The following is a 19,174-nucleotide window of genomic DNA, read 5'->3' as shown; positions in this document are numbered from 1 at the left end:
AGAAGCTCAGTAAAGGCATCCAAGTTTTTGCTCCCACTGAGAGATGATATTTGCAGACTTACACGAAGAATAATCTGTGTTTCATACATCAGTCTTACTTTGTTTGGGTAACTGCTGGCACATTAACTGATAAAGCTGCAAAAGTGATACTGGTGGTTGTTATACGGGATTGTTTGCATGTTTGGTCTAGTCAGAGATAGCCACTTCCTCTCTCAGACCTTTGGCATGTACTACATGTACTTTAAATAACTTCATTGTCAAAGTCATTCTGTTCCAAATCTGCACTTACCTAAAATTACATTTAAAGGTATAGAAGTCGAAGTTATTTTTCTAGCACAGACCACTTTTCTAAGTTCTCAGGAGACTTTACATGAATAAAAAAAAGCAAGGTATTTATCACTGCTGGATTTACTAGCACGCTATGTAACATCCCCACTGAGCCATTGAATGACATATTTGTTTATTATTTCCAATACCAAGACACTGTCAGCATTAATAAAGATCTCTGACCTCAAAAATGTTGCAAATTAAATGCTTTTTCTGCCATGTTAATTTTGTATATGGTGTAAATAAAGATACATGCCAGAAAGCCATAGAATAAGCATACTGGGGGAGAAATTGAGTATAGCCCCATTTGGGGCGCCAGCCTCGCCAGGGCGCTAAAAGTAGCGCACCGGAAGCATTCGTGGCCGCCCGCCGGAAATTGAGTGGCAGCGCCCCAAAGGGAAGTGCGGCGCTACTGGAGGCGCCCCGCATCCCTCTTGGGGGCGCTGCGACTGAATATCGTGGCGCAACATGTGCACGCTGCGGTATTGCAGGCCTTCCTCCCCTTCTTAAAGGGGAGGGGCCTTGTGCAGCGCGAGTGCAGGCAAAAGAGCCCGGCACCGAGGAGAAGTGCTGGGCTCTTGGAACGCAGCCGGCACTCCGTGGTGGGGGGGGTGTTCAGGAGGCCGGGGACGGGAGCGCAGGCAGGTGCTGGCAGGCGGCCAACAACAAAAATGGCCGCCCCGCACCTCTCCTTAAATTTGCGCCTCCCCAGCCACAGGTAGGCCCCCCTGAACCGGTCGGACATCGCGTCCGGCGGTAAATCAGGGGCACTTCCAAATATCACGGCCGGGGTGTCAGCGGGGCGCTGCGCACACCGATGACGTCATTAATAGCGGCGCAGTGCTAACGGCTAGCGCCACCACTAGCGTCCCGCGGAATTTAGCGGGAGGCGTGGACAGTGCCGCGCCCGGGCGCCAGTTGGCTTGCGACCCACTTAGCGCCCTCTTAAGGTGCTAACGGCAGCCAACTGAATTTCTCCCCCACTGTGTTTATCTTCTTTGCTTTTTAGTTCTGATTCAGAACTGTTCAGTCTTGACCTGGAGTAGTTCCATCATCCAGTTAGTACATTCTCATTTTTCAGCGTCATATAGAGGAGATCACAACAATGAATGAGGAAGACCATTCATCCTATCTTAATTCGAGAACAACCCTCCACTCTCGCCCATTGCTGCATCCAATTCTTTCTGAAATGATTCCAGGGTTTTTGTGTCCACGCTCCGTCCAGAAGCCCATTCCAAGTGTTGATTACTCTGTGTAAGGAAAAACCTGCTGATATCAGTCCTGAAGTTTCAACCTGTGATCCCTTATCCTACTCCCACAGTTTAATTTAAAGCGGAATTCCAGATGAACATTTCCCATGACATTTACTATCTTATACACCTCTGTAAGACCTCTCGGGCGCCTCCTTTCCAGTCTGAAAGCCCACATTTCTCCAATCTTCCCTCATAACTCAGAGCCCTGACATTAGCCGTCAGCTTCGTGGCTCTTGTTGCATATGCTGCTGAAACAACATTAGAGTCATACAAACAAATGACTGTGAATGACGAAAATGACCCAAAGTAAAAGCAATAACATTTTTTTGCAGTGCGGAGCTTTCTGTGGTAATCAAGGCATGGCTGCCATTTCAGCTGCGTTCTCGGAGCAGACAGTTCCTGCTTTGGATGCAAATCAGCCAGCCCAAAACCACCCAATAAACCAATGATGCTTTTTGCAGGAGCCATGTGTTTATGCATGTCCACAAGCCGCACTGAGGCACATATGGCACAGAAATGAATTGCCAGACATTTTTGAGCAATGTCTAGAGAGGGACCAGGCAGTGGAGTAGGCACTGATTTTTATCAGCAAATGTTGACACAACTCTGCAAATGCTAACTGTTGGCATGCATGATTTAAAAAAATACTGTAAACGACAATGATTTTGTAGCTAGTGGTTTGCAATGTTTTATACAGATTTAACTTTCTGTAATGCTCAATGTTTGTCTATACCACAGTCACCTCATTTCAAAATTAATTTGCTGTGTGAAATGCTTGATGGCTTTTGACAGTGTGAGCTATATGAATGCAAATATCATACATGCCAACAGCCAGCATTTTGCAGAGTTGTGCCAACATTAGCTGACATAAATCAATGCATACGCCAATGCCTGGTTCCTCTTCTGACATTGCTCAAAAATGACCGGCAATTCTCTTCTGTGCCTCAGTGTGACTTGTGGACATGCATAATCACATGGCTCCCGCAATAACCTATCATTTAATGGCACCCAGTGCCACGTAAGTACCTGAAACGTTCAGGGGGAGATATGCAGCAGAAATTGGTGTAGAATATACTGGACAATGTGATGTAAAATGTACAACTACGGAGGTCGTGTGTGTGTGTGCGTGCCAACCACCAGCATTTAACTGCTGTTTTCAGCAGGGGGTGGTGGAGAGGACAAATGCTCTTGGACAACGGTGTCAGGAACCACGGACTCACTTACGAGGTATCTCTTTCGAGGCTGGTGAATGGAATTCTGTTTGAGGCATGCGTACCCTTGGTAATTCACAGCACAGTTGTGTTTTCTGCCCTCAGAGCAGGACCCTAGTAAGCACGAAAACATCCAAGGAATCTCACTGATATCAATGTTAGCTAACAACCATTTCTGAGTCAAGAAAAAGTGTATGTGGATGTTGGTAGTATATATATATATGTATATATTATAGCTGGTGGGAAATTAAACTCTATCTACTTGGTTTTGACCAAAAGGATACAGTTTCTTCAAAATGATCTTACCTTACTGTCACAACATTCTCTATTAGAAATTTGTAGTTATGGCTTCCATTTAAAAAAAAATAGAAAAATATTGTACAGATTTTATCTGGTTTTCAAAACTGGAATAAACCAGGTTGTAAAGTTCAGCGTAAAAATGTAGGCACCCCTTAAGAACAACTAGCAGTTTGAAAACATTTTTCTTTGCTTTGCACCTAAAAAGAATACTTTGTGCTGGAGTGAAAAAGGAGTGGATTTACTATTATAAAAAAATGGGAATTAACAAGCCAGTATTCCAAATCTAAGCTTAAATGCAAACAGCTGCTTGTGTCTTTTGACCTCAAATTACCTTCAATCTCAACACAGGCAAATGGAGAACTTGATTTGCAGCACAGTTCTCAAGCCTTTACATTTAATGAGCTTTAAACCATTTTTATTTGTTAAAGGTGAAGAGGATATTTGGAGATAAAATGTTTCTGAACGTTGTTGGTGCTGTGTGATTTACTCTATTTTGGGGTCAATTTAAAAACATTAAATCGTGTTTCTCCTTAACTTTGCCAGTATAGATTTAATGAAAGGGTGTTGTTGTCATAGATTTTGGCAGAATGTCTGTTGTGACTGGCGGTTTTGCAACGAGCATCAGAATTTCCTTCAGCATGGAATAACCATTAAATGTCTTTGGTTTCAGGTCTGTTTGGCTAACTCTGAAGCCATCCAAGATAGCCGCTGAGAATGTCAGGTCTGGTTGAGCTGCGGAGAGGGAGTTTTTTTAAGGTATTGTAATTTTGTTGCAGTACTTTTTAACAGAAGCAATGTTTTGAAAATATTCATTGCCTTTTTGTTGTTTTCTTGCTTTTTGCCTTGAGCTCCTTCTCCCTCTCTTTCTTCACCCCACCCCCTTCGACATCCACACTGTCTTTTTTTTGGGAGGGTGGACTGGAGCACTTCAGTCCAATAGCACTTGTCAGTGCTTTGGCATCAGTGGACATGCCAGGAAGCATGCTTGAGAGATGAGGAAATGATCCCACCCTGGCTGCGTTTCCTTCTTTCTGTGGACAGCTCTGCCAAGACAGTCAAAAGCTCAGCTGTAAATGTTAGTGGATTAAAAACTGGATGTTTCGCAGACGGTCTAATGTAACTACCTGGATACAATATCTTAAGTGATCTGTTATTAGGGGCAGGGTAACTGAGTATTTGGACAAATATGAGCTGATCAGAGAGAGCCAGCATGGACTTGTAAAGGGTAGGTCATGCCTAACGAACATGGTTGATTTTTTTGAGGAGGTAACTAAAGTGGTCGATAAGGATGTGTCTATGCATGTTATTTATATGGACTTCCAGAAAACATTCAACAAGCTTCCACATAAGAGGTTGTTAACAAAAATGAGAGCACATGGAATTGGAGGTAATCTGTTGACATGGGTAGGGAATTGGTTAGGAGATAGGAGACAGAGAGTAGGTTTAATGGATATACAGGTAGACTATCCTTTATCCGAAAACCTCGGGACCAGCCGTGTTTCGGTTTTCGGAAAATTTCGGATTTCGGAAGGTATTTTATAAGACTGGGAAATTTGTCGGGGGTGGGTCGGCGGGGGGTCGGGGGTGGTCGGGGTCGGCGGTGGGGGTCGGCGGGGGTCGGGGTCGGCGGGGGTCCGCGGGGGGGTCGGCGGGGGGGTCCGCAGGGGGGTCGGCGGGAGTCGGGGTCGGCGGGGGGGTCCGCGGGGGGTCGTTGGCGGGGGTCGGGGTCGTGCACACGACTTACGCTGACCCTCTGCTCAGCGTAAGTCGTGCGCCACTCTGGTCATGTCGTGCGCACGACTTACGCTTAACGAAAAAACCTTCGGTTTTTAGAGGGTTTCGGTTTTTGGAAGTTCGGATAAAAGGTAGTCTACCTGTATATTCAAATTAGCAGGATGTGACTAGTGGTGTGTCCCCGGGATCTGTACTGGGGATGTAACTTTTAACTATATTTATAAATGAGTTGGATGAAGGTATATCTAAGTTTGCTAACAATACTAAGTTAGGTGGCACAGTAAATAGCAGAGATGGGAGCAAAAAGTTGCAAAGGGACATCAATAGATTAAGTGAGTGGGCAAAACTGAGGCAGATGGAGTTCATTGTGGGGAAAGTGTGAGGTCATCACTTTCGACCTAAGAAAGATAGATCAGATTATTTTCTAAAAGGTGGGAAGCTAGGAACTGTGGAAGAGCAGAGAGATTTAGGGGTCCATGTACAGAAATCACTAAAAGCTAGTGAACAGGTACAAAAAATAATTAAAAAGGCTAATGGAATATTGGCCATTATCTTAAGAGGGATGGAATACAAAGGAGCGGAAGCTATGTTACAGCTGTACATAGTTCTGGTGAGACATCATCTGGAGTAACTGCGTTCAGTTCTGGGCACCGCACCTCAGGAAGGATATATTGGCCTTGGAGGGGATGCAGCGCAGATTCACCAGAATGATACCGGGGCTAAAAGGGTTAAATTATGAGGACAGGTTGCATAGACTGGGCTTGTATTCCTTTGAATATAGAAGATTAAGGGGTGATCTGATTGAGGTGTTTAAGATGATTAAAGGATTTGATAGGGTAGATAGAGGGAAAATATTTCCTCTGGTGGGGGAATCCAGAACAAAGGGGCTTAAGCTTAAAATTAGAGCTAGACTATTCTGGGGTGATGTCAGAAAGCACTTCTTCACACAAAGGGTAGTGGAAATTTGGAAAACTCTCCCCCAAAAAAGCTGTTGAAGCTAGGTCAATTGAAAATTTCAAAACTGAGATTGATAGATTTTTGTTATGCAAGGCTATTAAGGGTTACGGAACCAAGGCAGATAGAAGATACAGTTCAGCCATGACCTAATTGTAAGAAGTCACACAACACCAGGTTATAGACTATAACCTGGTGTTGTGTGACTTCTTACATTTGTCCACCCCAGTCCAACTCCGGCATCTCCACACCATGACCTAATTGAATAGTGGAATGGGCTTGAGGGGCTGAATGGCCTCCTCCTGTTCTATGTTCCTAACTTCTGGAATCCTTTTATAGTCACAAATATTAATAACTAAAGACCATAAACATTCTATGGGCAATAACCCAACATTTCAATTCAATTTTTTTCAATTTTCTTTTTAAACTGCTGTTCTTCATAAGTAAATTTTCACTTGCATCTGGAAAGGATGATACAGTAGTTACATTTTACACCCTATGCTTGTCAATCTGATTTTTGAACTAAATGAAATAACTAAAATGTGGACACGCGAGAGACTTTTTCATGCACTTTAGGTAAATTCTTCTTTCAGTTGAAACAAGTATTGATCAGGGACATATTACAACACTTTATTGGCTGTAAAGCGCTGTGGTACATCCCGAGGTCGTGAAAGGCGCTACATAAATGCAAGTACGTTCCTTTCTTGCTCCGAGAGCGGGAGAGGCTGATTTAAACAGAGCCGAGAGCGGGAGAGGCTGATTTAAACAGAGCCGAGTGCGGAAGAGGCTGATTTAAAAAGAGGGTGTCGGGAGCAGCAGGAGAGTAGTGAGTTTTTAAACTCACTTTTGCGGGCTTTTTCTCAAAGGCCGGTCAATCTCGCAGACCGGTGGCGGCGTTCCAGAGCCACGCCGCGATTCCAAAAGTGACGGGGGCAAGAGGAAGCAGCTGATTGGGTGAGTACGGCCAGGTGAGTATTTATACTACTCTATAGTTTAACAGTTAAGGCTAATAGTTTATAAAGTTTAGAAGGTCTTAATTTTCATTGTTATAGTTTCTAACTATGTATCGGGGAGTGCTAGTAACCAAGGGCCCTTGAGTATATCATTTAATTGTAGTGTAATTGGTGGTATTGATTTGATTTAAGTTAATTTAAATTAATTGAAGGGTAAGTCATGACAGCATAGCTTGGCCCCGTGGCATGCTCCTCCTGCACTATGTGGGAAATCAGGGACACTTCCTGTGTCCCTCACGACCATGTGTGCGGGAAGTGTATCCAGCTGCAGCTACTGGCAGACCGCATTGCGGCGCTGGAGCTGCGAATGGATACATACTGGAGCATTCGCGATGCTGAGGACGTCGTGCATATCACGTTTAATCAGTTGGTCACACCGCAGGTAAAGGCTGCACAGGTAGGAAGGGAATGGGTGACCGCCAGGCAGAGTAGTAGGCGCAGGCAGGTACTGCAGGGGTCCCCTGTGGCCATCCCCCTCTCAAACAGATATACCGCTTTGGATATAGTTGAGGGAGATGGCTTATCGGGGGAAGGCAGCAGCAGCCAACTTCCTGGCACCGTGGGTGGTTATTCTGCACAGGGTGGGAGGAAAAGGAGTGGGAGAGCTGTAGTAATAGGGGATTCTATTGTAAGGGGAATAGATAGGCATTTCTGCGGCCGCAAACGAGACTCCAGGATGGTATGTTGCCTCCCTGGTGCAAGGGTCAAGGATGTCTCGGAGCGGCTGCAGAGCATTCTGGAGGGGGAGGGTGAACAGCCAGTTGTCGTGGTGCATATAGGTACCAACGATAGAGGTAAAAAGCGGGATGAGGTCCTAAAAGCTGAATATAGGGAGTTAGGAGGTAAATTAAAAAATAGGACCTCAAATGTAGTAATCTCAGGATTGCTACCAGTGCCACGTGCTAGTCAGAGTAGAAATAGAAGGATATTTCAGATGAATACGTGGCTAGAGGAATGGTGCAAGGGGGAGGAATTCAGATTCCTGGGACATTGGAACCCGTTCTGGGGGAGGTGGGACCAGTACAAACAGGACGGTTTGCACCTGGGCAGGACCGGGACCGATGTCCTAGGGGGAGTGTTTGCTAGTGCTGTTGGGGAGGGTTTAAACTAAAATGGCAGGGGGTTGGGAACCTGTGCAGGGAGACAGAGGAAAGAGAAACAAGGATAGAAGCAAAAGACAGGAAGGAGAAAAGCAAAAGTGGAAGTCAGAGAAATCAAGGGTTTAAATCAAACATGGCCACAGTAAATAATAATTCTAAAAGGTCTAAGAGTGTTAAAAAAACAAGCCTGAAGGCTTTGTGTCTTAATGCGAGGAACATTTGTAATAAGGTGGATGAATTAGCTGCGCAAATAGATGAAAACGGATATGATATGATTGGGATTACGGAAACATGGCTCCAGGGTGACCAAGGCTGGGAACTCAACATCCAGGGGTATTCAATATTCAGGAAAGACAGGCAAAAAGGAAGAGGAGGTGGGGTAGCCAAGTAGAGACCAGGCAATCTTAGACTGGGTATTATGGAATGAGAAAGGATTAATTAGCAATCTTGTTGTGTGAGGCCCCTTGGGGCGGAGCAATCATAATATGATAGAATTCTTCATTAAGATGGAGAGTGAAGTATTTGACTGAGACTAGGGTCCTGAATTTAAATAAAGGACACTACGATGGTATGAGGCGGTGTTGGGTAGGATGGATTGGGGAACGTCACTTAAAGGGTTGATGGTGGATAGGTAATGGCAAACATTTAAAGATCGCATGGATGAACTACAGAATTTGTTCATCCCTGTTTGGCATAAAAATAAAACAAAAAAGGTGACTCAACCGTGGCTAACAAGGGAAATTAGGGATAGCATAAGATCTAAGGAGAGGACATACAAATTGGCCAGAAAAAGCAGCAAACCTGAGGATTGGGAGCAGTTTGGGATTCAGCAAAGGAGGACAAAGGGATTAATTAAGAGGGGGAAAATAGAGTATAAGAGTAAGCTTGCAGGGAACATAAAAACTGACTGTAAAAGCTTCTATAGATATGTGAAGAGAAAAAGATTGGTGAAGTCAAGCGTGGGTCCCTTGCAGTCAGAATCAGGGGAATTTATAATGAGGAACAAAGAAATGGCTGACCAATTAAATATATACTTTGGTTCTGTCTTCACAAAGGAGGACACAAATAACCTCCCAGAGATGTCGGGGAACATAGGGTCTAATGAGAGGGAGGAACTGAATGAAATCAGTATTTGTAGGGAAATGGTGTTAGGGAAATTGATGGGATTGAAGGCCGATAAATCCCCAGGGCCTGATAATGACATCTTAGGGTACTTAAGGAAGTGGCCCTAGAAATAGTAGATGCATTGCTGGTCATCTTCCAAAATTCTATAGACTCTGGAACAGTTGCCATGGATTGGAGGGTAGCTAATGTTATCCCACTGTTCAAAAAAGGTGGTAGAAAGAAAACGGGGAATTATAGACCGGTAAGCCTGACATCGGTAGTGGGGAAATGCTAGAATCCATTATAAAAGATGTAATAGCAGAGCACTTGGAAAACAGTGACAGGATTGGACAAAGTCAACATGGATTTACAAAAGGTAAATCGTGCTTGACTAATCTACTGGAATGGTTTGAGGATGTAACTGGTAGAATAGAGAAGTGAGAACCAGTGGATGTGGTGTATTTGGACTTTCAGAAGGCTTTCGATAAGGTCCCACATAAGACATTAGCGTGTAAAGTTAAAGCACATGGGATTGGGGGCAAGGTACTGACTTGCATAGAGAACTGGTTGGCAGACATGAAGCAAAGAGTTGGAATAAACAGGTCTTTTTCCGAGTGGCAAGCAGTGACTAGTGGGGTACCGCAGGGATCGGTGCTAGGACCCCAGCTATTTACAATATATATTAATGATCTAGATGGGGGAACTAGATGTAATATCTCCAAGTTTGCAGACGACACAAAGCTAGGTGGGTGTGTGTGCTGTGAGGAGGATGCCGAGAAACTCCAGTATGATTTGGACAGGTTGGGTGATTGGGCAGATGCATGGCAGATGCAGTATAATGTAGATAAATGCGAGGTTATCCACTTTGGAGGCAAAAACAGGAAGGCAGATTATTATCTGAACGGCAATAGATTGGAAGAAGGCGAAGTGCAACGAGACCTGGGAGTCCTTGTGCACCAGTCGCTGAAGGTAAGCATGCAGGTGCAGCAGGCGGTTAAGAAGGCAAATGGTATGTTGGCCTTCGTAGCGAGAGGATTACATAGAAACATAGAAGATAGGAGCAGGAGTAGGCCGTTCGGCCCCTCGAGCCTGCTCCGCCATTCAAAGAGATCCTAGCTGATCATCCAAACTCAGTACCCTGTCCCTGCCTTCTCCCCATATCCCTTGATCCCTTTAGCCTTAAGAAATATATCTAACTCCTTCTTGAATATATTTAATGAATTGGCCTCCACTGCCTTCTGTGGTAGAGAATTCCACAGGTTCACCACTCTCTGGGTGAAGAAATTCCTCCTCATCTCTGTCCTAAATGACTTACCCCTTATCTTTAGACTGTGACCCCTGGTTCTGGACTCCCCCACCATCGGGAACATCCTTCCTGCATCTAGTCTGTCTAGTCCTGTTAAAATTTTATAAGTTTCAATGAGATCCCCTCTCATTCTTCTAAACTCCAGCGAGTATAAGCCCAATCAACCCAATCTCTCCTCATAGTCATTCCTGCCATCCCAGGTATCAGTCTGGTAAATCTTCTCTGCACTCCCTCCATGGCCAGAACATCCTTCCTCAGATAAGGTAACCAAAACTGCACACAATACTCAAGGTGTGGTCTCACCAAGGCCCTGTACAACTACAGCAAGACATCCTTGTTCCTGTACTCAAACCCTCTTAGAGGCTAATTCATTAAATATATTCAAGAAGGATTAGATATATTTCTTAAGGCTAAAGGGATATGGGGAGAAAGCAGGGACAGGGTACTGAATTTGGATGATCAGCCATGATTTCATTAAATGGCAGGGCAGGCTCGAGGGGCCGAATGGCCTACTCCTGCTCCTATCTTCTATGTTTCTATGTTTCTTTATATGCTTATCAGAAATTGAGACGTCTGTTAACTGGATCTCAATAAGAAAAGGGCAGATTTATCCTCTGTTGTGGGCAAAAACACCATATAGTGCAAATTGCATTTGGTAACTCTGTTCTTTTATACAGAATATAAACAAAGATAATGGAGTACTTATGTTCAATAAGAACTCGTTTTCAGTACCTAAATTCTGTGGAATGTAGTTTTGTGGTCACTGCAGTTTTGTGTTTTAGGAAGTCTGTGGGTAGCCTAGTTGATGCAAGTTGGAACATCTGACTTTGTTTTCATTTTGCCGCAAAGGAACTTTCAGTGGGATAGCATGCAGCTACTTTAAAATCTATCTCTGTAATGATTGTAGGAGTACTACTTGGCTAGTTTGCACTAGGTCACAGAAGCCAGGCCTGTTGAGAATTTTTTATTTATAGTGAGACTTACTCACTCGCTCTGGGTTTAAAAATAATGACCTATTTTAAAGTACCTCATTTTTAAAAATAAAGTTATCTCCGTATGTTTAAACGGGTTTGTGATCTTGTGAACATAAAATCTCACTCCTAATATTTCCCCAATGTTGATGGATTTCATTAGGAAAAGGGCAGATTTATCCTTTGCTGTGCATATGTGGTTTGGGTCAAACAAAGTAGTTCTACTCTTACCTAATATTGTGTTTTAATTTACCTAGTAATTGTGTTTTAATTTAGAGTTGCAAAAGTTATGTTAAAAATATTTTTCTGTAAAAATGAGTGGTGGAATTTACTGAGGTCACTGGTGGTGAACTGATTTCTCCCTGATGACTTTCAGAAATGTGTGATGCAAGTAGGATTGAAGTCTTTGAGTAACAGCAGTAGGATGATCCACTAGAACATAAGAAATAGGAGCAGGAATAGGCCATATGGCTCCTCGAGCCTGCTCCGCCATTCAATAAGATCATGGCTGATCTTCGACCTCAACTCCACTTTCCCGCCCGATCTCCATATCCCTTGACTCTGCTATAGTCGAAAATTCTATCTATCTCAGCCTTGAATATACTCAACGATTCAGCATCCTCAGTCCTTTGGGGTGGAGAATTCCAAAGATTCACAATGAGTGAAGAAATTCCTCCTCATCTCAGTCTTAAATGGCCGACCCCTTATCCTGAGACGATGTCCCCTAGTTCTAGACTCTTCATTCAGGGAAAACAACCTCTCAGCATCTACCCTGTCAATCCCCCTCAGAATCTTGTATGTTTCAATGAGATCACTTCTTATTGTTCTGAACTGCAGAGAGTATAGGCCCATTCTACACAATCTCTCATCATAGGACAACCCTCTCATCCCAGGAATCAATCTAGTGAACCATTGTTGCACCACCTCTAAGACAAGTATATCCTTTGTCAGATAAGGAGACCTGGGGCTAAGAATTCGGTATCTTAGTGCCTCCTGTTAGCGCCCGGGCAGGGCACTAACAGGGTGCTAGAGTTTATCGCTCGGGTGCGGCAATTGCAACACCGCCCGCGAAATACAGTCGGCATTTAGCGTCAGTGCTAACACTTAGCGCCTGGCCCTCTAGCGCCGCTCAGACCGTAGTGTCCTGGATGCAAAATTCAGTCGCTCCTCCTTACATACCGCCTGGCGCTGAACACGACAGAAATAGCAGGCGTTGATACCTGGGATTGCCGCTCCCCAGGCGCTATTTAAAGGGATCAGCTACTGGGTCATTGAGAGGTCAGATTCATTGTTGGCTTGTCAGATGGCGTTTTGGCTGCGTTCACATTTTCTCCATGTTTGCTTTGTTGCTGCTCGAACAGTTTCTTCACTTGTATTGCTCTGAACAGTTCCACGTGCTCTTTTCTCTCATTTATGGGGGCTGTACTGGCACTCCACCTTGCCCTCCGTCAACTATGTTGGAGGCAGCAGCTGCAGAGACAGAGATTGCCAAATATGGCCAGAGGTAGGAGGAGGGCCGACAGACCTCGCAACAGGAGGCCTTACCCTCCCAGGGTATTCCGGGAGCACTTCTCCTACATTCATCTCTCAGAGGAGCAGTGCCTTAGAAGTCTTCGCTTCAGCAAGGAGGTGGTCACAGGGCTCTGCCACCTCCTGCAGCCAGACCTCCAGCCTCCGCTCAGGACCAGGACATCTCTCTCAGTGACAGTTAAGGTCACAGTCGCTCTCAATTTCTATGCCAGCGGCTCCTTCCAGGCTTCAACAGGGGATATTGTAAACATTTCGCAGTTCGCCGTCCATTGCTGCATCCGGGAGGTAACAGACGTTCTCTACAGAAGGAGAAGGGAGTATATCTCATTCAGCATGACCAGAGAGAAACAGGATGAACGCTCATGTGGCTTTGCGAGGATAGTGGGCTCCCCCATGGTTCAAGGTGCCATTGAATGCACCCACATGGCATTGCGGGCACCTCATCACAATGCAGAGGTGTACCGTAACTGCAAAGGATACCACTCTCTGAACGTTCAGTTGGTGTGCGACCACAAACAGCTCATCCTCGCCGTCAATGCCCGCTATCCTGGCAGCAGCCATGATGCATTCATCCTGCGAACAGCACTGTTCCACCCACCACAACCAGCTCGCGGCTGGCTGCTCAGAGACAAGGATTTTCCAGTCGCCAACACTTCTCAGCACGCATACAATGACAGCCATAGCACCACCAGGAACCTGATCGAACAGACTATCGGGGTGCTAAAACACCACTGCCTTGACCGCTCTGGAGGAGCCCTGCAGTACGCCCCTGATTGAGTCTCCCTTTTCATCGTTGTGTGCTGCATGCTGCACAACCTGGCCATTCTGAGGGCCCAGCCATTGCCATCAGGGATTGCAGGTCCACCTCAGAAGGAAGAATAGGGAGAGGAGGAGGAGGCTGAGGATGAAGAGGAGGAGGAGCAGCAGCAACAGAGGAGGGAGGCATTCAATCTTGCTTCTGCAAGGGCCATTCATGAGCGCCTCATTAGACACCGCTTCCAGTAATTGATAAATTACATGCCGTTTGCGCAGCACAACCACATCGTTGCATCCAGCTCGCAGCCCCTATCACCGGGCAAAGGTCATATGAGAAACATCACAAAATGTGCAACGTCAAATGAAAAATGTATTATCGAGCATAACTCTCTCTCATGAAACACAGCTAATCATAAAGAAAAACAACAATATATTCACAAACACATCAATTTATTAACACACACTACCCCCATTTGCTAATAAAGTATTCGTTACTCCCTCTTCTTCAATGATTTCCCTCCCCTTTGGAGTTCCCCCCTCCCAACCCTACTGCTCCTCTGTAATGTGGCCCCAGTGGCTGCAGCAAGGCTGGTGGAAGGCTGCTGAGTCTGGGAGCCAGAGACTGCAGATGGTCTTGTAGGACGCCCTCGACCAGCTCTGGGCCTGGAAGGCCCAGCTGCAGACTGCACCAGCTCAGCATGGGCGGCAGCAGTCTGGGCTGGCTGGGTTACAGGCTGCGACTAGTTTAATGGCAGAGTGGCAGTGGTGGGAGCAGGAATGCTGTCATCCTGAGAGAGGACAGCGCCTTCCGACACACTGCCACTCCCCCAGGGGCAGAACCTCAGCATCCGGAGCAATCTGCTCAAGCACAGATCGCTGGCCTGCTGTGGCACCATGAGATCCCTGGTGGTCTGTGGGCGACCCAGCGACAATGGCAGCAGTCAGCGCTTGCGTGGCATCAATCTGAGACTGCATGAAACCAGTCTGAGATTGGATGCCAGCAACCACTGACTCCATTACAGCATTAAGCCGATGCGTTGCTTCGGCCTGTGCTGCAATAGCTGCTGTCACCTCACCCATGACACGTGGCATGAGGTCTAGGTCCCCACAGTCTCTCTGTGAGTCAACCATCCTTAGCAAACTGCCAAGGATGGGCTCGATGGTGTGCGCAGAGATGAGTGCAATGCTGGTGGCGGACTCCTCCAAGCTCCTAGCCAGTGCATCCATGCTCTCTGGTACCCTTGCCATTGCACCCATGAGCTCGGTGTGCATGCCCATCGCCCGTCTGGTCATCGCCTCCACATCGAGGTCCTCATCTGAGTCCTGTGCAGCAGATCTCGCGCGCGAACTCACCCTCTGGGGAGATGGCCCCCGAGCGTCCCTTTCCCCGTGGCGTTGCTGCAGCCCGCTGGGTCCCGGGGCTTCACCCACATCAGACCCTTCTACTAGGCTCCCCTCCAGTGACCGCATCGCCCCATTATCAGACCTAGCGCCTTCGGGAGACACAGGCAGTGAGGCCCTGGCTTGTTCTTCCTCCTCCTCTCCTGAGTTGCTACCACTGACTCCGGAGGCTGAGGGACAGGCTGGTCAGATGCGGCCTGATTATCTGAAAGCATAAAGGCACAAGAGTGGGGTTAAGGCCAGGGGAGGGGGGCAGGACAGGAGCAAGGAATGGAGACAGTATACTTAGATGGAAAGTGGGAAAGGCTTGTGGTGTGCGGGGCAAGTGGTATGAGAGAAGAAGGAGAGGTGATGAACATACCGTTTTTGTCCCCAAGGGGGTCGACCTCTCCAATGGCCACAGCATCCATGACCTGGGTCCCAATGACATGGCCCACTCACTCCTCCAGGTCTGTAAGGGGGTGCAGGTCCGCCTCACCACCTCCCGTTCATACCTGCTCCCTCCTGTTGTGAGCAAGCTTGGCCTGCAAGAAAAAGGAAAGCGTGTGAGTGAGTGTGAAGCTATGTGTTTGGCAGATGTGCCTACCATAATTGAACAGCTGTTAATGTATGCAAGCCATGAGACGCGGATGTCACTTTTAGTTGGTGGGTGAGTGTTGGGGATGTGGTGGTTTATACAGTGTGTGCACAGAGTGGTGGCATGTAGAGGTTTTTGAAGCATGTACTCACCCTGACCACCCGAGTGAGGTCGTTGAATTTCTTCCAGCACTGGGTGGGAGTTCTGGGGACCACACTTCTGGCCGACATGTGCAGGGCAACCTCCCTCCTGGTCTCCTTACCTAAGGAAGGATATACTTGCCATAGAGGGAGTGCAATGAAGGTTCATGAGATTCATTCTTGAGATGGCGGGACTGTCGTATGAGAAGAGATTGAGTAAACTAGGCCTGTATTCTCTTGAATTCAGAAAAATGAGAGGGGATCTCATTGAAGCATACAAAATTATTACAGGGTTTGATAGGGTGGATGCTGGGAGACTGTTTCCTTTGGCTGGGGAGTTTAGAACCAGGGGCCACAGCCTCAGGATAAAGGGTAGGCCATTCAGGACTGAGATGAGAAGAAATTTCTTCACACAGAGGGTGGTGAATCTTTGGAATTTTCTACCCCAGAGGGCTGTGGAGGCTCAGTCATTGGGTATATTCAAAACAGAAGTCGATAGATTTTTGACTAGTAAGGGCATCAAGGGATATGGCGATAGGGCCGGTGAATGGAGTTGAGGCAGAAGATCACCCATGATCTCATTGAATGGCGGAACAGGCTCGAAGGGCCGAATGGCCAACTCCTGCTCCTATTTCTTATGTTCTCACAGCTTACTTTCCCACCTAACTTTGTATCGTCAGCAAAGTTGGATACATTGCATTCGGTCCCTTCATCTAAGTCATTAATATAGATTGTGAATAGCTGAGGCCCAAGCACTGATCCCTGTGGCACCCAACTAGTAACAGCCTGCCAATCTGAAAATGACCCATTTATCCCTACTCTCTGTTAACACAGCCTTCGAAACTCCCAGCCGGAGCTGCAGAGAACAGTATCTATCCCCCTAACTATACTGTCCCCCACCACTACAACATTCCTTTTCACTCTCCCCACTTGAATGGCCTCCTGTACCACAGTGCCATGGTCAGTTTGATCATACACCCTGCAGAATTTGACCTCAACCACACAGGGAGCAAGAACCTCATACCTGTTGGATAAGGGCAAAAACCGAGCCTCCTCCAGCACTGCACCTGGGGTTCCCTTATTAACTTGTATTTAATTAACTTAGCCGATAGTTTAGTTTTTTAACTAATTACTTGATCTAGTTTAAGTTATAGGTAGATTAAATTAAATATTTACCTGTAACACCAACCACTACAAGTATTGGAAGCAAAAACCTCCTTCCACCTCTGCTCCGAATTCACACTCTCTCCAAATTCCCAACTTTAACACTCTGTTTAGATACACTCCGTTTAAGACCACTCTGTGCAGAACTTTGAGGCACACCCATTTTAGTGACATTAGGTGATGGATGGAACTAATGTACCGATGTCTAACTTCAATGGCCCAGATTTTGTGGTCAATGGCGCTCGACGTTCACCTCGCTGACAGCTACCCACAAAGTTTTTGCGAGCTTTTGAGCAGAGACTTGTTCTAATCCGGGGTCTGATCCAGTGCAGCGCCCACTACAGGGGATCTGTGGTGTGTGTGAATAGAGCAAGCAAGAGCGAGGCTCTTCAACCAATCAGATTGAAGAATCCTCACTGAGACGCGCGGGGGGTTATTTTGGTGAAAGGGTGGAAACAAGCACTAAGTGGGTGCTGTGCTAATTAGACACGCCTACTTGAAGGCCTGGTTTTAGCCTGCAGTTTTGAGGCTAATTTATGATTGCCATGATTCAAACTTGCCTGGAGGTGCTAAAATAGACACCTGCAGGTTTAGCACTCAAGCGCTGATCAGAAGCAATTTTCGTGGAGCGGTGTATGCAGTCTCCACACACCCACTTCCACTGAAGGTGTGGAGTGCGCTGGCTGAATCACAATGGAATGTTTCAGGATGGCTCAAGGACTGAGGGAGAGGGCTCACAGGTTCTCAGATGTGGCACTGGAGGTTCTGGTGGAGGAGGTCCAGATTTACATAACAGTGAGTGCTGTTAGCCTCACTGTTACGCCCAACTCAAAATCCGAGCCAATATATGGTAATCTCCATTTTTTTTTGCAGCTGATGCCGGTACCAGTCGTAAAAATACAAAAAAAGTGCTTGCATTTGGATGGTGCCTTATCAACTGATTGAAATGTTTCAAAACACTTTTTTGGGGGTACAGTGACATAAGTTACCTAAGCAAATGTGGCAATCATTCTGTGCTGCAACATCTCACAAACAATGACGAAATGAATAGGGTGCTACTACAAAATAATCTCTCTGGGCGAATGCAGACATAATTCCAGTCTTTAGGATGTCACAAAAATAATTTTTTTTTAAACAAAAAGCTTTAAACTAGTAAATTGGGGGGGGGGGTGTGCTCAGGTGGAAATTGTAGTAAAAATAATAATTTAAAAACAAATGCAAGGGAAGAGAGTAGAGTAACAGTCAGAAATTGTGCTTTAGGCAGTACGTGTAGAGGGAAAACTAAAAGATGTAAAGTGATTAAACCAGGTGAGAGAAATAAGAAACATGTGAGTAAAACATTAGAGCTGAAGGACAGGCTAAGGTGTGTGGCCCAAATAAGCGTTCTTTATACAAACGCACGGAATATAAGGAATAAATTGAATGAACTGCAGGCACAAATTCAAATTGGAGGGTATCCCATGGCAGCCATTCCTGAGACATGGCTGCAAGACGGTCAGGACTGGGAACTAAATGTACCAGGTTATAAGGTCTACAGGAAAGATAGGGAAAATGGCAGAGGGGGAGGAGTCGCCTTAGTGATTAAGGATGAAATCATAATGATAAGAGTGGATATAATGAGGCAGTGGAGACTTTATGGGTAAAATTAAGAAATAGGAAAGGATTTAAGACCGTAGTGGGAGTTGTGTATAGGCCCCCGGTAGCAGCTGTGAAGTGCTAGATTGTATAAATGCAGAGAATAGACAAGCATGTAGGAAAGGCAGAGTGGTTTTAATGGGGGATTTTAACTTTCATATCGATTGAGATAAGCAGACTAGCACCTGTCAGAAAGGTAGTGAATTTGTTGAATGTGCCTGGGATAGTTTTCTACAACAATATGTCCTAGAGGCAACAAGGGGGCAAGCTATATTAGATTTAGTAATGAGTAATGAGCCAAATTTAGTTACCAGCCTAACTGCGCATGAACATTTATCCAATCGCGATCATAGCATGATCGAGTTCAATGTAGCATTTAAAAGGAAAAATTACAATACAGCTACTAAGATTCTAGATTCTGGTATGGCCAACTTCAAAGGGATGAGACAGAGACTGTCCACAGTAAACTGGGCAAATCCATTAATGGGTAAAATGACAGAAGATCAGTGGAAGGTGTTCAAAAAATAATTTAAGGTGATACAGAACCAGTTTATACCCCTGAGGGGAAAGAGATCTACTTGCCAAAAAAAACAGCCTTGGACGACTAAAGAGGTGAGGGGCAGCATCAAACTAAAGGACAGGGCATACAAGAATGCTAAAAATAGCACAGATCCTGGCGAATGGGAAAGATACAAAGA

The 19,174-nt window shown here is 45.7% G+C and overlaps 1 protein-coding gene across 1 annotated transcript in view; it reads left to right on the top strand.

The window, feature by feature from the left end:
* Positions 1-19,174, top strand: part of LOC147121496 (ras and Rab interactor 2-like) — a 231,038-nt gene that overhangs the window by 116,789 nt on the left and 95,075 nt on the right. Inside the window, exon 3 of the mRNA XM_085981786.1 lies at positions 3,762-3,847. Within this exon, the coding sequence (XP_085837912.1) occupies positions 3,806-3,847 (42 nt within the window). The 5' untranslated portion in view covers positions 3,762-3,805. The remainder of the gene's footprint in view (positions 1-3,761; positions 3,848-19,174) is intronic.

Source organism: Somniosus microcephalus, chromosome 3 (assembly GCF_052327205.1).
Source record: "Somniosus microcephalus isolate GS21.2 chromosome 3, FLI_Smic_1.0, whole genome shotgun sequence".
NCBI classification, from domain to species: domain Eukaryota; kingdom Metazoa; phylum Chordata; class Chondrichthyes; order Squaliformes; family Somniosidae; genus Somniosus; species Somniosus microcephalus.
This window is presented reverse-complemented; position numbering and strand designations above follow the sequence as displayed.